The 19,950-nt window shown below is 54.8% G+C and overlaps 2 protein-coding genes across 3 annotated transcripts in view; one reads left to right on the forward strand and one right to left on the reverse strand.

Annotated features, from left to right (window-relative positions):
• The first annotated feature begins 1,061 nt into the window (after nt 1–1,061).
• TMEM42 (transmembrane protein 42) lies at nt 1,062–4,646 on the forward strand. The gene is made up of 3 exons (XM_056129701.1): nt 1,062–1,244; nt 3,600–3,746; nt 4,178–4,646. Exons 1-3 carry the CDS (start codon nt 1,062–1,064, stop codon nt 4,316–4,318), a joined length of 471 nt encoding a protein of 156 aa, XP_055985676.1. The 3' UTR covers nt 4,319–4,646.
• Nucleotides 4,647–9,736: 5,090 nt separating this feature from the next.
• Nucleotides 9,737–19,950, reverse strand: part of ZDHHC3 (zinc finger DHHC-type palmitoyltransferase 3) — a 49,772-nt gene continuing 39,558 nt past the window's right edge. Inside the window, exon 7 of one of the 2 annotated variants that reach the window (XM_056129313.1) lies at nt 9,737–9,997. In XM_056129313.1, the coding sequence (XP_055985288.1) occupies nt 9,752–9,997 (246 nt within the window). In that variant the 3' untranslated portion in view covers nt 9,737–9,751. Of the gene's footprint in view, nt 9,998–18,911; nt 19,639–19,950 lie in introns of those variants that run through there. The other variant, XM_056129314.1, reaches the window with a different exon arrangement.

Raw genomic sequence — 19,950 nt, forward strand, 5'->3', positions numbered from 1 at the left:
TTACCATTGATCATTAGGAAAAAGTGGCTTGGCTAATTATAGTTAGAAATGAAATTGTTGGTTGTTTGATAAGGATAAAAAATGACAATATAGCACAAGGAAACTTTCAATAGATGGATGAAAATATTTTATTTTTTGTTGTTTTTTGGCCACACTTGGCTCAGGGATTACTCCTGCCTTTGCACTTAGCAGTCACCCCTGACGGTGCTCAGGAAACCATATAGGATGCTGGGGATTGAACCCCTGTCAGCTGTGTGCAAGGCAAGCACCCTGCCCTATGTACTCTATCTCTGGTCCCAAGTGGAAATGTTTTAAATCCAGTTTATGGTGATAATTATACAACTATAAATAGTAAAAAGTATTTAAATTTTAAACGGGTTGATTTTATGGCTTATAAAGTCAAAGAACATTTTCTTTTGTCTTGGGCAGTGTTCAGGACTTACTCTTAGCTCTGTCCTCACAGGTAACTCCTGGTGGGGCTAGGGAGACCATAAGTGGTGCCAGGAATCCAACCTTACCCACAGGATGATCGCTCTGCCTCAGAAATCTATTTTCGTATTATATTTCCTCCAGTGAACTTTGTGGCTTTTGTGGAAGCACCAACTAGATCTTCCCACGGAATCCGGAGGTGTCCAGCACCCTGTTGTCAAGGCACTTTCCCATTGAAAGGTGCAGCTTGGGCTACTTTGGTCATTTTAAATTTTGATGCGATGAGCTCAGGGCCTGGGAATCGGCATTTTTAACAAGTTCCGGGTGTGGGGCCAGAACTAATGCCACCAGGCGGTAAGGAATGATTGAAAGTTCTGACACTTGACAACAACCACAGTGCTATGGCGCTAGCCTCAGCCCTCTCCCATACCCCTTTGAGCTCCAGGGTGTCCAGCCCAAGCCTAAACCTGGGGGCGTGGCTCTTACAGCCCCGCCTTTGCCCCGCCCTGGCGGCGTCTGATTGGCCGCCTGGGTCACGTGCGCACCATGTCACGTGAGGCCGTCGCCCACTCGCGGCGCGCGTTCGGCCCGGGAGCTCTTGGGTTCCACGGCGTCCCGTCGGCGGTCACAGTATGGCCGAGCCCCCTAGTTCCCCGGGGACTGCGCGCTGCTTTCCCGAAGCTCACGCCGACTTCCCCGCACACCTGCAGGCCGGCGCGATGCGGCGCCGCTTCTGGGGCGTGTTCAACTGCATGTGCGCGGGCGCTTTCGGGGCCCTGGCCGCCGCCGCCGCCAAGCTGGCCTTCAGCCGCGAGGTGGAGCCCGGGGCGCGGCTGCGGGGCGGTGGGGGGCGGAGGGCGGGCGGTGGGCCGGGAGGGCAAGGGGCGCTGCGGGCCTGCAGGTGAGGAGGGCTGGGGGTGCTCGGTGCTGCCCGCACCCTCGCCGCCGCTGTCAGCAGGGGCGGGAGAGCTTTCGTCCCCCCTAAGTCACCTCATACCCTCATCCGCTGGAGGCGGTAAGAGACATCTGCGACTGAGGCCCGGGATCCCAAAGATGTGCTCTGATTGGGCTCTCGGGGAAGACCCCCCACACACACCAGCTCACTTCTCGCCATGTGACCCCAAGTCATTAAAGGGTGTTTTGACCGGCCTACCTTCTTGTCGGCAACACACTTCGGGATACCCTGAAGACAAAGGAAGATACTGTAACGTTTCCAACATCCCCCTGGCTCTGGGAACATTTAGCTATCTCCCCCAGATCTGCTTGGGGGTACCTCTTTGTTTCTTCCATGCCGAGTTGTGGGTTCCCTTTGGCCTGCTGAAGTGGTTTTCTTGTATGTGCAATCTAGGGTGGAATCCTGATCGGACAATCTGATTATTTAGGTGTGATTAAGCATCCTGAGCCCAATCCAGCGAAAGCTGCCATGCTGGAGGTTAGTGTATTGGGGGAAGTAAAATAGTCCATGACAGACTGTGAGCCAGGAGGTTTTCAAGCATGTTCAGTTGTGCACCAGGCTTGCAGGAGTCCATAAGCAGGCAGCTCCTGGTGCAGTGATGCTCGTGTGTACATCATTTGGCTGCTGGAAAACTATAGGGTTAGGAGTTGGATGTTTAGATAGGTGCCCTCCTTTCCCTACCACCTGCGTGGTCTGCCTAGAGTTAAGCAGCCCTGCCCCAACTAGATTTCTCTCTTTTGGGAGGTCAAACCTGGTGGTGCTCTGGGCTTCCTTCTGGCTTTGAGCTCAGGGATCATGTTTGGAGGATCATATGAGATGCCCAGATTTGATCCCAGTTGGGGCTTGTGCAGGGCATGCATCCTCCCTACCCAATGCACTATCACTCCAACCCCTCAAGCAGATTTCTAACTGGAAACCAAATAAGGGTTTGTTGCATTTGTTTCATGTAGAAGACTTTAAAGATGCCCTCTTCGGCTGGAGCATAGTAGCAAGAAGACCCTTTGCCTTGCATGCAACACACCTGGATTCAGTCCCCTGAGCATCACCGGCAGTGATCTCTGAGTGTAGAGCCAGTAGTAAACCTGAGCACCAGCAGGTGTGTCCCTCACTCTTCTGGACCTCAGAGATAGTACAGGGGTTAAGGTACATGCTATGCATGTGGCAGATCCTGGTTCTATCCCTGGCACCACATGGGAGCTCCTGAGCACCACTGAGGTGGACTAGTTAATCCCTGACGCCGCAGAACCTCAGCAATACAGCGTCTCCAGGTCCATGTACTTAGCTGCAGTCCCAGTTGGCTGAGAATCACAGGTAGAGCCCTGGGCCTCCTGAGCACCATGTGGGAGTGCCATCCCCCCTTCCCCTCAGGCACCCAGATCTCTTCTCTCACCTTTTAAAAAGGAAGCAAAGTGCATGTTCTCAAGCAGTGCCTGGGACCACTAGCAAATAGCCTCCGATGGTGAGTTCCCAGGGCAGAGCCTCCCCTAGGTAGCAGCTGGTGCCACGCTCCCTGGATTCCTGCCGTGGTAGCTCCCACCAGCAGTGTCACCGTAAGCAAGTTTCTGAATGCTGGGGATGCTGTATCTGTACATTGAACCTAAGGAATAAACACGAAATCTCCTAGAACACGGAATAGGCCAGAGAGTGGTCAGTAGGCCACACGCTGTGCATGCAGGAGGCTGAGTGTCCATCTCTGGCACTGCATGGTCTCCTGAGCACTGCTGGGAGTAACCCCCAAACACAGCTGGGTATGGCCCTCCTGCACCTCGCTCCAGAAAAGAGAGCACCAAGCCTGAGTCAGAGCAAAAACTCAAGAACGCCCAGCACAACTATTTGCTGCCCGGAAGGGGGCCAGGGCTCAGTCAGGCTCTCATGCCACCAGGAAGGCAGGGCTCTGCCCCAATGTACCTAAACCTTAGACCCAGAACAGGCTGACTCTGGTGGGACCCAAACATGACAGGGCTTCAACTACAAGGACTGGCTGGGGGTTTAACATTCTGTTTCTGGCCCTGCCCGCTGCCAGCCTGATGTCAGAGCCTGGTTTCCTTCCTTCATTCCTGCTAGACTTGCTGTGCTGCCCATAGAGGCTTAGGCAGTCCTTTGCCAGGTGAAGCTGTGGGGTGCCACCAGCCTGCAGTGGGGTCTCAGTGGGGCTCGTGGAGGGTTGGGGATATGGCTCAGCCAGGTATGGCTGCAGTGACCGTTCCTCCTGCAGGCCAGCCTGGCCTTCTCCGTCTTTGCCATCATCATGATGGGGGCCACCAACACGCTGATGTGGACGTTCTTTAACCGTGGTCTCACCTTCTCCATGTCTTCAGCTGTGGCATCTGTCACCGTGACCTTCTCCAACATCCTCAGCTCGGTGAGTGACCGGAGAGCCCAGTCCTAAGACCTGAGTTTGGGTGGGGTGGGAGCCTGAGTAAAATGAAGGCCAGGCTCTGATCCCGGCAGGCACGAACAGGGAGGCCTTGTCATAGGGAGTGCGGAGGTCACTGCTACTCTTTCCATGGGGTGTCAGGACTCCAGATCAGAGAGGTGAGGGTCTTCTCAGGGGCAGCCTGAAGTCTCCAAGCCAGTTGGGGCGGGAGTTGGTGGTGAATTAGTGAATGCCATCCCCAGCTGCTTTGGAGGTGAGGAAGGGACTGCTCCCGTTTCTGCAGGTGAGACAGAGGGACTTGTCAAAGGTGGCAGCTGGGATTCACATCTGGGACTTCTGGTCTCCCTTGAGGGGGAATCTGTGGTTGGGGCGATGGGTGGGGTGCGCCCCCATTTCACAGCCTTTCTGTCCTGCAGGCCTTCCTGGGCTACATGTTGTATGGAGAGTGCCAGAAGGTGCTGTGGTGGGGGGGCGTGTTTCTCATTCTCTGCGGACTCACCCTGATCCATCGAATCCTCCCACCCACCCCTGAGGACTCAATACACAAGAGGAAGTAGTAGCAGCTGGTGGATGAGGGACCCTTTGGAGGGACCCCAGTGCTGACTCTGGCTGGGACAGGCTTCCTGGGGGTGCAACCTATGGCTGTCAGAAGAGGGAGATGCCACCCAGCCCTGGGAAAGCAGCTTCGGAGTGGACCACACTGTCACCACCCTGTCACCAGCCACATCAGCCTCAGCGTCCTGCCAGAACCTTCCAGAGACAACTGGACGGTGCTCCTGATCCTCCTGTTCTCAGGCTGGAAGAGCGCTGGGAATCTGCGGGGTCACTTTGCTTCGCCTATGGTGCTGGTCCTGTTGGCTGACAGGTGGTTCCCAGGATGTGATGCGCCCCGTGCTGTGCTCCCCGACTGCCCGCTCATGTGGTCCTCGCACACACATGTGCTGAGTCCGGAGCCGGAAAACTGGATGAGTAAATGCCTTTTTGTAAGTTAAAGCTACCCGGTGTGGAATCTTAGTTCTTTCCTTTTGGGATCAGAGCCTGGGGGCTTCCCTCAGCACTCCTGGGGGTGGGGGGGAGCAGAGGGTCACATCCAGTCCGCCTCCCTTCTGCCTCTCTGTCTTCTGCTCCTGGTGGCCCAGTGGACAGACAAGTGCCACACCATCGCTGCTGCCTGGAGCTGACCTTCAGCCTCCCGGCACCTCTTTCCTGCCGCTTCAGCCTCTACACCCCCAGCCATGCTGGAGTCAACCCCAACAGCCTCATCTCCCCAGTTCTCCCTCCCGATTTCACCTGGAATTTCTGTGAAGCAGTTAGACACAGTCTTCCAAGGTGAAATCTTCCCTTAAGTCTGCTAACTATGATGGGATCAGAGGGGTAGTTCAGAGGGTAGGCGCTTGCCTTGCATGTGGCCGACCTGGGTTTGATCTCTAGCATCCTTTATGGTTTCCTGAGCCCACCAGAAGTGATTCCTGAGCTAATAGCCAGGAGTCAGGGCTAGGAAACCGTGAGGGCCCTGGGATGGCAGGAAGTCACACTGAGGCTGTCATTTCTGTTTGAGGGCCACACCTGGCAGTGCTCAGGGCTTACACCTGACCCCATGCTCAGGAATGTGCGGTTTCTTACCAGGCTTGAGTAGCCCAAGGAAAACTTAGCAGGTTACTGTTTCCTCTGACCAGAGTTAGTGTGCAGGCACGTCAACTGTGAAGGTTGGGAAGAGGCAGAATCAGAAGCAGCAGGTCTGGGTGGAGGGAACAGGGAGAGCAGGAGCAGGTGCTGCCATGACCCGGTCCACAGGCCTATTGGAAGGTGGATCCAGTGGGACCTTCTGATTCAGAGGAGCATGTGTGTGGTCTTCAACTCCTGGTGCTGAAAGGTTCACTCAAGTGACGCCTGCCAGTTTAGATAAAATACCCCCTACTGTCATGCCCCTCACCATTGTCCCCCCAACTGGCTCCTCCTCCCAACCCTCACCAGGTCTGCCTCCCTGAGCCTGGGGCCCAGTCGCCCACATCTGTCAAAAGTCCCCCAGTGCATTTCAGGGCACCTCCAAAACCTCCAGCATCAGGGTCCTGCCAGGGAGGCCGACCCAGCTCCCCTCCCCACAGCACTTTTGGGGTAGACACATCTGTGCCTCCCCTCCCCTCCCCCCAGTATGGTGCCATCCAGTGAAACCAGACCCAGAGAGTGCCCAAATACATTTCTGATAGAGGGAACAATCTTTGAGAATTCTCATCTCCAAAAGAGCCTGTCCCAAGGCTGCAGAGTCAACAGTTCTTATGTGGGGAATTCTCTCTCAGCTGATGAGATGTTGTTACCTCCCCTTTTTTTTCTTGGCTTTTTGGATCACACCTGGCAATGCACAGGGGTTACTCCTGGATCTGCACTCAGGAGTTACTCCTGGCGGTGCTCAGGGGACCATATGAGATGCTGGGAATCGAATCCGGGTCGGCCGTGTGCAAGGCAAACACCCTACCTTCTGTGCTATCTCTCCAGCACCGAGATGTTGTTACCCCTTTGGTCGAAGATTATTGGGTCTGACAATCAGAGGGGAGAGGCAAGAGCCTGCCGAGTGAGGGAGAAGGCACTGAAGGTTGCCAGCCACGGCATTTGGACAGTCAGGACTGCCTCTTTCACAGTTAGGAAAACCCAGCCTAGGATGGACACATTGACAGACAGGCATGCATGCACTTGTATGCGCGCGCGCGCGCACACACACACACACACACACACACATGCATACACACACATGCACACTCAGTGCCTCCCAACTGGCATTAACACAAGTCATTCCAGGTGTGCCCTCCGGGAACTTGTCCAAATGATCAATATGCTTTCAGTTAAATCATTCCAGATGACTGTGTGGTCCCCCTGAGTCACTTCCTCTGCGTAGGTGGGGGGAATTGGGCCACATCCAGCTGTGCTCAGGAGTCACCCTTGGAGATACTCAGGGATCATATGAGGTGCCAGCCTCATGCAATGCAAACGCCCTACCCTGTATTCCCGCCCCTCTGCCCCCAGCTGTCCTGAACTCATTTTTCTTTGACAGATACACCTGGAAGTGCTCCAGGTGACCATAAGGTGCTGGGGTGAACTCAGGCCTCCCTTGAAAGCCTGTGCTCCATCCTGTTTAGCTGCCTCTCGGCCCTTTGTCCACTGACCAAGCTTCAAGTATTTTGTACTAGAACCACATGGGCCCTTGGGAGCCAGCTATCCTTTCCCGTGAGGGATGGACCCACTCCATTTGGGACTATTTGGGAAGTCCAGCCCTGTCCCTTGGGCAGAGTCTGAGATGGTTCTGATGGAGCTGCAATTGGAGATGGCCCAGAAAGGAGATTCAGTTGGTGAACCCCCCCACACCAGAAATGGGAGAAGAGGGCTTTAAGTGCTGTTGTCTGAGGTCCAATCAAGAACCGTTTATTTGGAGAAAGAGGCCATAGGTCTCTTGGCCCCTGAAGGCCGATTTGACATCAGAACAGAGCTAGACAGAGGCTGCTACTGGAGGTCACTAGGCCATCTGTGTATGACCTCCAGGGTCAGGGTAGATGGTCACTACCCACTGCCACACCCCAGTGTGGCCTAGTCTAGCCCCTCACAGACTGGGGGCTGCATGGTTGGGGTCTGGCCTGGGGCAGCATGGAATGGCCCGCGGGGGTAGAATACTCCCACCAGCCGCATTAAGGACAGAACCGGCTTTAGGTTGTGTTGGGGTGGGGGACCTCTGCCTTCAGCCCTTCCACTGTGCAGACATTTCTCTGGACCATGTGGCTTCATTCGCACCTGTGACGTCAGACATGGTCAGACTACGGGCACTGGGGACCCCCTTCCCTTACTCAAATGGTAGCTGTCTCAGGGTCTCCTGCTCCTTCCTGCATCGAGTCCCCACAAAGGCCCCCAGGTTAAGGCACAGGAGAAGGGCATGGTGCCCAGAACTCCGTTCTGGCATGGCGAGCAGCAACCGGCTGGGCAGACGGAGCCCTGACCAGCTCCTACACTTGCTAATAAACTCAGGCTGCTGAGGACCAAGGACCCGGGCCTTCCCCCGCCCAAGTGTGGGCTGTGCCTTCCGGGTGCTGTGGATGCTGGGGGGCTGTGGTCCATCTGTCCTGGGAGGGTTTGAGCCCCAAGCAAAGCTCCCATAGGGGTTTTGTGAATGTGGTGGTCTCTTGATCCCTGGGGGCCAAGGGGCCACCAGGGGAGACAGGTCTCCTGACAATCATGGCCCCTCAGAGAAGGCCCAAGATGTGAGTGAGTCCCACACCTCTGCCCAAACCTCCTGCTTCCCCAAGTGTCCAGACAGCCCCTGCAAGCACTGAGCTTCCCCAGCAAACTGGGGACATGAACCCCTTGGGCGAACCAGGGACATGGGCCCCTTGGAACAAGATCTGGGTCATCCTGGAGGGGCCTAAAACAGAGCTTGCACACCGGGCTGAGCCTTGGAGCTGAGCCCCAACTTCCAGGTAAACTGTGGGCCAGGGGCTGACCCAGATGGGACTGGGGACCCTGTTCCTCCTCCCTGGAACATGGACGTTCCTGCTGGACTCTGGCTGTTGCAGCCACTGGAACAAGCCTTGGGACTCTGAGATCCTCTGCTTAGGACTCAGTCATGGTCCTAGACACTCCCGGCTTTAAGCCTAAAGAGGGTGACTGGGACCAGGCTGCTCCTGCAGGGGGTGACTGCATGCACATGTGTATGGATGTAAGTATGAGAGTGCATGTGTGTACATGCACCTTCCTGATGCAGTCCTTGGGGCATGTGTGTATGTGTGTGTATGCACGCACACACACATATATCTATATATAGATATAGATAGATATATTCCTAGTGCAAGTCCTGGTGTGTGTGTGTGGGACTGTGTGAGTGTGTCTGGATGTAAAAGTGAGAGTGAATGTGTGTGCATACATCTTCCTGATGCAGATCCTGGGCGTGTGTGCGTGCAGTGCATGCGTGCAACCGCGTGTGTTTGTATGTGCCTTTGTGGTGCAGGTCCTGCTGTGTGTGTGTGTGTGTGTGTCTGTGTGTGTGTGTGTGTGAGATAGTGCTTGTATGTACATGCATCTTCCTGATGCAGGCCCTGGGATGTGTGTGTGTGTGTGTTTGTGTGTGTGCATGTATGTGCATAGTGCATATCTTCCTAGTGCAGGCCCAGGTATGTGTGTGACTGTGTGAATGCCTTCATGGTACAGGCCCTGCTGTGTGTGTGTGTCTGTGAGTGGGCACACGTGTGGGTGTGTGTTTGCTTGCAGGCCCTGGACAACCTGGTCCTTTCTCAGGCAAGGAGCAGGATTTCTAGAAAGTTCTGCTCTGCGGGTTGCCCTCTCCAGGAGGGAGAGCTAAGCTTCATAGTGGAGGTGGGAATGGTCAGAGTTGGAGCTGCTATAGACCGGCGGTCCCCAAACCCCCTGTCAGGGCAGGGCAGGGCAGCTCCACCATGTGGCTTGGGGAAGACCTGAGAACGGAACGGGAGCTGAAGCCATGCAGTCTCCTGGCCGACCGCGAGTCTGGGGGTGTCTGGGCCAGGCTAGGGTTCTCTCTCAAATCGGCCTGGACCAAATAGGGGGAGGTGAGGGGAGAGTGGGAGCCTCCCCTGGGGCACTGGATGCTCATTCTGCTTGTAGTGTGGTTGGTATCTGGTGATGTCCATGTCCCACCCCAGGTCCCTCAGGCCAGCCAGCCCGGTCCTTCCAGCAGAATGTCACAGCCTTGGGTCCCCAGCTTCCCAAGAGCAGAGAGACACCCGAGAATGGCCAGCTCTTTTGGGCATATGACTGAGGCTGTGCAGGCGGAGAAGGGGCTCGGCTGGGACAAGCCCCTGAGCTGGAAGACCCATCTGGTCTCTTCTAGAACTGCAGATGAGCCCCCTGCCCCATCTGCCCCTGTTGTCCCTGGCACCCTGGGCCCCGCCCAGCCTGGCATGTACATGTGTGGTAGGGGAGGGGTGCCCGAGGACATGTCCTGGCTGGGGGTGGCGGCAGCGGCTTCACGTCCTGTTTCAGTGTGAGGCCACCTCCACGGCATCCTCCTTGGTGTCCCCCGTCAGCTCCTCGGTGTCCTCGATGTCCGGCTGCGGGTGCACATGCCGCACCCACTCCTGCTCCTGGATGGGCCTCGGCTCGCAGGGCCCGGAGAAGGGGTTGCACCAGTTGGGGGAAAAGTCCCCTCCAAAGGTCTCTTTGACTGTCTGCCAGCTGCCCGTGCGCACCCGGGGCTGATCCTTCCGCTGGAGACGCTCGATGCCCTGCACGGACAAGGAGACGGTCAGCCGGCAGCTCCCGCCTGCTGCTCCAGCCCTGGCATGACAGAGCCCGAGGAGACCCAGGGGCTGGGGCGGAGATGGGGTGGGGAGCGGCGTGCAGTGAAAGCAGCGACCCTGACGGGACACACTTGCGTTCCCCCCTTCCACCCAGCCCTCCGCCAGCAGCCCCATGGGTCCGGAGCTTGCCCAGGCTTGCTCAGTAAGGCCGGATGCTGTGTAAGGGGCAGGCCGGTGAATGGCCGTGGGACCAGGAGAAACATCCCCGGCCTCGGTGGGTGTGAGCCAAGTCACCAGCTGGAGACCCTACAATGAGATGAGCTCTGGGACCCTGGAGAGTTCAGAGGGCTGAGTCAGGCTCTGCATGCAGGAGACCTGGGGGTGAGGATGGGACTCCCCCCTGAGCACTGCCAGGGAACCCCACCCCTTCGGGTTCCATGGTGGGCTTGGTGAAAGTGGCAGGAGGGACAGCACAGGCAACACACGCCATGTGAGGTGAGAGAGCAGGTGTGCCCATGCAGCAGGGAGCAGGGCGGGCGCATGCAGGGGGCTCAGGGTGGGGAGGCGGAGCATGCAGTGGACATACCCTGTGGCCTCTTGCGAGCTGTCCACTCACCTGCGACACCGTGGCCAGGCCTCAGAGAGGAGGTGCCAGGTTGGAGAAGAGCCCGCGGGAGAGAAAAGCCCAACTGGGCCAGCTCTTAGGGCCCATCACACCCTCCAGATGGGCTCTGTCCCCCACTAGGGCCTCTGCCTTCTCCGGTGCTCCCAGGAGCTGAGGGTGGGGAGGGCTGTGGACTGGTCAGGCATGGTGGCTGTACCTGCCCCGGGCCCTGTGCACCACCGGGTCCTTTCTGATGGACCCACTTCTAGCTCTTTTCTTATCTACACCAGCTCCTGGCATGACTGGTGGAGTCCTTTCTAGCATCAAGAAAAAGAAATCAGGGGCTGGAGAGACAGCACAGTGGGTAGGGCATTTGCCTTGCATGCGGCCAACCAGGGTTCGATCCCCAGCATGCCGTATGGTTCCCCAAGCACTGCCAGGAGTAATTCCTGAGTGCAGAGCCAGGAATAACCCCTGAGCATCACCGGGTGTGACCCAAAAAGCAAAATAAATAAATAAATAAATAAATAAATGAGTGAGCGCTGTGTACTGCTGGGTATGACCCAAACCCTCTCCCACCCCCCCATCCCTCCAAAAAAAGGAAAAGAAAAAGAAAAAAAAATCAGAGGCATGCACAGATGACTATCTCCCTGGCCAGCATCGTTTCTTCCTTAACCACATTTAAGCTGCAGGGGTCTCGCAAAAACTGTAGGTTAAAGAACATGATCCCAGGGCCAGAGAGATAACGCCGACACTGGGGCTCAGGCGCTTATCTTGCACGTGACCGACTGCAGTTCGATCCCCACCCAGTACTACTTAGTTCCTGGAGCACTGTTAGGGATGGACCCACGGGCATGGACCTGGGAGTAGTCCCTGGGCTGCTGGGTGTGGTTTTAACTCCCCCCACTCCCTGCCCCAAGTGAATATGATCTCAAAGTTTCTTTCTCTCTCTTTTATTCTTTTTCGTTGCGGGGGGGGGGGGGGGGGGGGAAGGGGAGAGGAGCATACACAGTGATGCTCGGGGCTTGCTCCTGACGGTGTTTTTGGGGACCATATAGGACACGAGGGATCGAACCTGGGTTGGCTGCGATTAAGACAAACACCCACCCGCTGTACTATGGCTCTGGCCCCTCAGTGTATCTTCTACAATGAGTAAAACAATACTGTTACAATAGGAAACTGTTGCAGCCAGCATCTTAGCCAAGTCAAAATTCATATCACCAATAACGAATCGTATCACTGATCAGACACCCCAGATACAGAGCACCAAGGCCAGCCCCTCAGTTCAGGGGCAAACCTGCCCCAACCTACAGCTCACTCAAACCAAAAAAAAAAAAAAAAAACAACATCAAATGAACCCCAAAGCATATTCCACGGGAAATCGGGTCTATCATCTCCGAAAAGTCAGCATCTGATGAAAATGTTTTGCAGCGAGATAGAAGTGGCTGTACAATGCTAGGAATGAGCTGAAGAGAGCTGACTCACGCTTTAAGAGAGTTAATTTTTGGTTATGACTTTCACCTCAAATGAAAACCTAGCTTCAGTTTCATTGCAGAACTAGAAAGAAGAAAGCGCCATCAGGGATCAGAGATGAAAACGATGAGAGAAGCTGCTGAGTGGCTTCCTGGAGCAGAAAAAGATGTTAGCTGCATGGGAGGAGGATGCGAGGGAGTCTAGAGCGAAAAACATCATCTCACTACGTTTCTAGGTCTTTACGTTTACTTGATGGTTATATCCAGTATTTATACTGGGAAGACAGACAGAAGGGCATTTGGAAGCTCTATTTTAACCATTTGATGTTTTATTTTTTAGCTACACTTTTTTTTTTTTTTTGGTTTGTTTTTGGGCCATACCTGGCAATGCTCAGGGGTCAGTCCTGGCTCTATGCTCAGGAATTACTCCTGGTGGTGCTCAGGGGTCCATATGGGATGCTGGAGATTGAACCCAGGTTGACTGCATGCAGGGCAAGTGCTCTCCCTGCTCTCTCTCCAGCCCCTTTTGGGGTCATACTTGGCTGTGCTCAGGGCTCACTCTTAGCTCTATGCTCAGGGGTCACTCCTAGAGATATTCGTGAGACAGCATGCGGTGCCAGGGAATGAACCGGGGTCATCTGCATGCAAGGTAAATCCTTAAACCCTGGCTCCAGCTTTTTTTCTAAGTCTGACATTATTTCACAATAAAACACTACCAAAAAAATTAGCTAGAGACACAAAATTAATGGTAATACCCCTTTGAACAGTGAACAAGAAGCTTGAAAAAAAAAAACGGAAATCTTCAATGACACCCATCTAAATCACCCTCTAAAGCAGGCCACTGTACAAGTATTAAAGATGGTGAGTGCACTTAAATGTGGCGTCAAAACATATCCACATGGTATTCAGGAAGAAGCAAAGTCACATAGGATACCGCCACAGAAGCTGGGTACCTTCAGAGCAGGAAGAGCACTGATCTGTGTACCTCGGGAGACTTCACCCAATTTCCAGGTTTTCCTGAGGCAACTGCTGTTCCCTTCCTAATCAGCACCAAACAAGACTGTACCTGAAAACAGGCCTTGCTGACACCCGTGTCTGGGGGCCGCCTGCGGGCCAGGAGGACAGCCTGTGCCACAGACCAACTCTCACCACACTTGCCACTTGCCAATTGCCATCTGAAGTGACTTGCTTTGGGGCGCCCTCATTTCTTCCTCGGCCATCATCTGTAGTCTATCAGAAAAGGGTTTTTCGTTTGTTTTGTCTTTGGGCCACAGATGCTCAGGGCTGACTCCTTCTCGGTGCTCAGAGATTACTCCTGGTAGGCTTTGGGGAGGGTATGAGGCGCCAGGGATGGAGCCTGGGCTGGCTGCACGCCAGAGAAGCGCCCTACCCACTACACTAGCATGTGGCATGAGGCCAGGTGAGTGCTCTTGGGATCTACTTAACTGCCTCAACAAGCTTATGAGCGAGTCCAGACAGCACATGAAAAGCCTGAGGGTCTGACCTGAGGGAGGAAGCCAAGGGAGTTGTACTCTCCCGCTTAAATTTGGCCTAATTTAAAGGTGTCCTGACAGCCACATTTCCCTGCTGGAGGTTTGTTTAGAGAGGTGGCAGGAAGGCCCCTTGCTGAGTGACACGTGTTTGTGATACCTAGGAGGGAGCGAGGGAAGGAGAGAGAGAGAAGAGAGAGAGAGAGAGAGAGAGAGAGAGAGAGAGAGAGACAGAGACAGAGACAGAGACAGAGACAGAGACAGAAATAGAGACAGAAGGCCCACTGCTGAGGGACATGTACTTGTGATACCTTGAAGGGAGCGAGGGAAGGAGAAAGGGGGAGAGAAAGAGAAGAGACAGAGACAGAGAGAGACAGAGACAGAGAGAAGAGATGGGAGAGAAAGAGAGAGAGACAGACTTGGCTGTTCTGGGTCTCCTGGGCCACCCATGAGCTGATTTGGAAACAGATTTCAGTACCCTGGAATGATGGACAGGTACCTGGATCCAAGCTCCTGGAGGAGCCAGGGTGAAAGGCCTGGCAGAGATGGCAGTGAGTGAAAGGACAGTGAGTGAAAGTGGGGCCTCACCTAGGGGGGGAGGCCACGGCCTGTGCACACGTACCCTTTACTGTTCCTGGCAGACCAGATACCACCGCGTCCTGCAGTGGTCCTGCCATGTCTTTTAACTGCCAGCATCAGAGATAATAATTTTCTGGGTTTTGTTCTGGGCCCACACCCAGCAGTGCTCCGGGGATCACTCAGGGCTCTGCACTTAGGAATCACTGCTGGCGGCGCTCAGGGGAACAGAGGGGATGCCGGGATAGAACCCAGGTTGGCTGCATGCAAGCCTACTGCTGTACCGTCACTCTGTCCCTAGATAATACTTTCTCTTGCAACTAGACACACAGTGCAGACGCCCGCCCGCATACAGACCTCCCTACGCCTCATGAGACAGTGCTGCTCTGACAATATGCAATGCTTTATTTTTTATTTTTTAAAAAGCTGCTGTTAAAAACGCTGTCACCCAGCATAAACCTCCCTCAGCCTGCATAGACGTTGCTGGCCCAGGGTCTGCAAAGCGCGGTTCTCACACAGTTCACACGGCTGCATGCCAGCCCGAGTCCAGACACTGCTTAACAATGTTCACTGCTTCATCTGATCCCCATCGTTGAGAGGGTCATCCTGATTCCAAAGAAGAGGTAACTTCAGGGCCCGAGTGACACAGGAAGGAATCTGCACCACAGACAGAAGCCAGGGGTCCCAGGCCCTATCACCAGAGCCCCTCACTCAATACCGAAGTTCAGGGCTTCCTTGAGGTCCACGTCAGAGCCTGTGCCCCCACACCCTGGGTTTTTCTTCACGCCTCAGGTCAGCTCTGGCAATTCCCGTGGCTGTGTGTCCAGTGGGATCTCAAGAAGCCACTCCACCTTGTCGGGGGAACACAGTGCTCCAGTGCGTGGGGTTTTCTTGTGGAAGAAGGTGGCTGTTTCTCACTTGGAATAGGCTTTTATGAGGAGAGTAACAGACGTAGCCAAAGGCCAGCTGTGTGCGTGCGTGAGCCCAGGCTCTACCCGTCCTGACCCTCTTGGAGTGGATCTTCACCCTGAATGCTCCCGGGTCCAAACACTGGCTGTAACATGAGTGAATGCAGAAAAGCTGACCCGATAGGTCAGTCAGCTCCCATCCAGGCAGCACTTGGTTTCCTCAGCATCAATTTGCCGGGGAGACAAGGGGGCGAAGGGGGGAGCACCATTGGACTCAGCCACCAGCACAGAGCTTCAGGGGCTGCCGCTGGGAACCTCGGCATGCCCAAGTTTGGGGAGTGCTGGGATGCCCTGGGTGGGGAGAGGGGCTGGGCCTCATCCTTGGGGCATTAGACTCCGGGAGTCGGGATGCTCAGCAAAGTCTGTTTCTAACATGTTTCCTACTAGAACGCTGCTGGAGCTGTTTGGGGGAACACACTTTAGGGGCATCGTGGCAGGGAGATCCCTGAGATTCTAGCATGCACGATCTTCCTCTCCATATTTCTTTGATATGTAAGGGTCTCTTGAAGATTGAGATCCCTTCCTTTGCTCTCCTGGCTGGTTCACCCTTCAGGTTGAAGCACAGTCTTGATTTCTTATTCAATTAAAAAAAAATGGGGGGGGGGCAGAGAGATAGTACAGCGGGTAGGATGCTTGACTTGCACACAGCCGACCTGGATTCAATTCCTGGCATCCCATATAAGCCCACTGGGAGTGATTCCTGAGTGCAGAGCCAGGGGTAACCCCTGAGCACCACTGGGTATGGCCCAATAAATTAAAAAAAAAAAAAAAGATGGGGGCATGGGGAGTGGTCATAGCCAGAAATGCTTGAGGGCTTCTCCCACCTAGGTGCTGGGGGATGATGTGGTAGCAGGGCCTGAACCCAAAGTCCTGCATGCAAAGCCTGCAGCCTCGCCCACTGAGCCATCTCCTCAGACCAATATGCAAACAGTCCTAAAAAAAAAAAAAAAAGGAAACCATGAAGGTCTCTTGAGCCTGGCTGGGAGAGATCACCAGGCCTCTCCAAGGGCTGGGGCTGCTGTGTGGCACGAGATGGTCTGTAAACGCTGGCTGATTCGTCTCAGCTGAAAGGTTTTTGCATCAGGTGAATTTAGAGAGCCTGGGTTATTAGAATTCGGGTCACAGGGGGTCCTCCTGCAATGAGCACGAGTTCATTCCCAGGCTTTCACTTTGGGGAAAATATTCGGGAAATGAAATGGCTTGACTCAAAGGAGGCCCAGCACATAGTCGCACCCAGGTCCTGCTCCAGCCCGTGCCAGCCAGCCTGGCCTTGGCTGGGACAGGTGAGAAAAAGTCAGAGTCCAGCTCATCATCCGCGAGGTCCGCCTTGCCCCTCGCCCACGGTCCCTGCTCTGAGGCTCTAGTCATCTCCGAGATGCCGCCAGGACTTGTGAGCCACAGCAAAAAGCCACACTGATGTGGTCCTCTTTCATCAGATGTCCTGAAATGTTGGGGAGGCGGGGTGCTTCTTCCTTCGTCTCCAGTCCCTGGTGGACAGCACCCCCTCAGCCTCAGTGTTCTCAGTGATGACGAGGGGACGCAGCAATTCAGGGAATCTGGGCAGGCTCTGATCTTGTGAGCACAGCACCTGGTCTTCACCTTCTCAGCCCAAGGCTCCAGAAAGCTCAGGCAGAACTGAACAGGTGCCCTTTGAGGAACCCTCTCTGGGAAGGATCTGAGAAGTCTACTCAACTTGAAACAATGAGCTTCTGTTTTCACTTTTTTGGGGTTTTGATTTTGAGATTCTGGGGGCCACACCAGGTGGTGCTCTGGGCTTCTGGTGGGGCTCAGGAGACCCCATGGGGTGCCCAAGGATCACACCTGGGCCAGCCATATACGGGGCAAGGGTCTAACCCGCTGCATGATTACTCGGGCCCTCAGCTTCTGTTTTGGGGGCTAAAACAAATTTAATATACTTCAGCAGTGTCCAGTACATGTCTTTGAAATTCCCTGAGGGAAATAACCCACTTGGGCCTATTAAAAATAATGCCCTTGAATATGGGGTATTTTGAGGACAACCAAAATAGTTGAAGAAAATCCTTGGAAGCCAAATCTCCCTCCGCTGGCAGGCAGAGGAGGGCAGGAGCCCTGACTCCTGAGACATGGGAAACCAGAGGCAAGGGCAGGGCCACAGCCATCTCGCTCTGGGCTCATTACAGACACGGCATTCGTGCTCATTAGCTGTTCAACCCCAGAAACAGACCAGGAGGCTGTGGGAAACAAGTGCCATGAGCATTTTAAAAGCAGCAGTAAACCTACATTAAAAAAAAAAAAAGGCAGCAGTAAAGGGCCGAAGCGCTAGTGCAGGGTTGCTTTGCCCCTGGCCAACCCTGGTTCCATCCCCGGCACTGCATAGGGTCCTCCAAGCCCCACACCAGGAGTGATTCCTGAGCACAAAGCCAGGAGTAAGTCCTGGCACAGTGGGGTGTGTCCCCTACCCCCCCTCCCAAAAAAAAAAGGGGGAAGAAAAAGCATTATAAAAACACACTCGCTACTCTGGCGGAAGTGAAAGGGTGCAGGTATAGCTGCAAAGTTCTTCGGTTATGCATCGAGAGGGTGGGGAGCTCCTCAAAGCCGTGGCTGGCACTGGGCCTAGTGCTCCCCAGCCCTTTCCTCTTCCTGACTCTGCAGGTGGAACATGGGGGTCTCCCCAGATCTCAGGCGAGCCAATGCCACAGACAGACCCTGCCGGGAGCACAGGATGGCCCGTAGCATGGGCAGAGGGAGTCCGGCTGCAGAAAGCTGATGGACACGGGCCTGATCCACGTCCTTTGGAAACCACACACTTAAAATCTCCTGTGAGAGGCAGGGACGGGAGGGGCCGCACAAAAGCCATCAAGGCCCCCTCCCCGGAAAGAACGACGTGAGCGAGCAGAGCGCCACCACAACGGGTTTCCGAAAAGTTTTATTGCATTTTGTTTCCATGTGGAAGCACTGACAGAATTGAAAAGAGGCGGCAGGTCCCACTTTCCTGGAAGATCACAGGGACACGCACTTTCCTCCCTGTCCTGGATTAGATTTCAACCATCTCCCCACCCCCACCCCCTGCCAAAGCTAAAAGAGGTTGTTTGTGGAATCATGTAAAAAAAAAAATCAAAACAAAACAAAAAAACCCAAAGTCTGAGAATTCATAGAGGGCCATTATTCAGATCGGATCTTTGTGCATTAGGCAACCCATCTCCGCCTGCCGGTCCCAGACGGGAGAGCAAGCTCATCATCCCTCTGTATCTGAGGGTCAGGTCCAGTGAGCACGACGCCATGGGCAACCTCGAGGAGTCTGTGCCCCTACCTCCACCCCCACTCACATCAGGGCTGACCCCACCCAGGTCAGGACCACTGTTACCCGGCGTCAGAATCCAGGCGAGGTGGGTCAAAAATCCAGAGGGAACCTGCAGCTCTGCAGCTGGACACAGGGAGGGAGGCCCAGAGACTGGGTGGCAGGTGTGGGGGACAGCGCTGACCACTGCTCAGCCAACACCCATGAGGAGAGGGGAGGCAGGGTGGAGAGAGCAGAAACAGCCGGAACAGAGGAAGACGGGGTGGGGCCCGGACCGGTGTGCTTTCTCCCTCCTTTTGATTGTGTAAGGCATTTTGAACCAGAAAAGCTTCTCTCCTTCACATTTTCTGAATAATCACAGGGCGTATAACTGGTGACTTGGAGTACGAACCAGACCTCTTTCCTCTCCCACTCCTACAGACCACCACCACCAACACCCCCCTCCCCCCACCCGTCCCCAAAGTCATTCTACACCGCCCCCCTTTCCCCCGAGCCCATACAGAGAGCACGGGGCAACAATCGATTTCACTAGGCGGCAAACTGTGTCCATGGAGGGACAGGAGGCAGCTGTGTCAAGGGCCCACGTGCAGGATGGGGCCTTGCTCCTGCCCCCTCCGGTCTCAAGCAGGGGGGAAGCATCCATCTTCGATGAGGTTCTCCGTGCTGCCCGCCCGCCTTCAAGGAGGGGGAGGCCGCGGCCCCCACCAGGCACTGTGTCTTGCTCAGTTAGTAGCCGTGGGTGCGACCCGGGGGACAGGCCCCCCTCCACGTTAGTCATGCCGGACAGGAGAGCAGAGAGGAAACCAGAGGCCAGAGGAGGGATTTGTAAAAAAGAGGGAAAAAAAGAAGAGCAGCTTCAGTCACCAAAAAAATAGGAAGGACAATCTTTAAAAAATAAAACATGGGGCCTGTTTTGTTTGTTTTTTCTCTGCAATGCTCAGCCATGTTGAGACATAAAAAAAGTTTTGGAGAGCAGTTCGTTTTGTTTGTTTGTTTGTTTTTCGGGTAGCCGCCTGCGAGGACAGGCGGAGCGGAGCGCTGCGGTGGGGTCTGTCTGAATGGCGAGGCTGGTGGGCTCCTTCAGACCACGTACTGGTACGGGTCTGCTTTCCCTTGGTCTGGCGTGGCAAAGGGGCTGGCCCAGCCTAGAGAGAAGGGGTGGCCGAAAACGGCTTTCATGTTCATCCATTTTGTTTTTTTAGCCCATCTTCTCTCTTCCTTTTTCAACTGTTCTATTCCCTGAAAACAAGAACAATCATACGTTGAGTCACGCATGTTACGGGCTGTGTTTCTGGGGGAGGGACGTCCGTGAGCTTGAGGTGGAGGCAAGCCTTCCTGGCTGAAAGCCATTAAAGCTACTACAGAGACCGTTTTCTTCTCTTTCTTGGAGAAACGAGTCATGACTCAAATCGAGAGCCCTGCATGCACGGGGAGGGCGAGGGGACTGGCGCGACTCCCGCGCTGCCGATCCTTGGGGCCGCATCTGTGGCCGAGCTAACGGGTCCTGCAGAGAGTGGGCCTGTGGGGCCTGCCCGCGCAGCTCTGGCCGAT

The sequence above is a fragment of the Sorex fumeus genome, unplaced genomic scaffold (assembly GCF_029834395.1).
Source record: "Sorex fumeus unplaced genomic scaffold, SorFum_2.1 ptg000072l, whole genome shotgun sequence".
Taxonomy (NCBI): domain Eukaryota; kingdom Metazoa; phylum Chordata; class Mammalia; order Eulipotyphla; family Soricidae; genus Sorex; species Sorex fumeus.

Coding starts and splice junctions, on each gene's coding strand:
- TMEM42 (XM_056129701.1), top strand. CDS start 1,062: ATGGCCGAGCCCCCTAGTTCCCCGGGGACTGCGCGCTGCTTTCCCGAA. Junction 1,245..3,599: donor AGCTGGCCTTCAGCCGCGAG/GTGGAGCCCGGG, acceptor TTCCTCCTGCAG/GCCAGCCTGGCCTTCTCCGT. Junction 3,747..4,177: donor TCTCCAACATCCTCAGCTCG/GTGAGTGACCGG, acceptor TCTGTCCTGCAG/GCCTTCCTGGGCTACATGTT.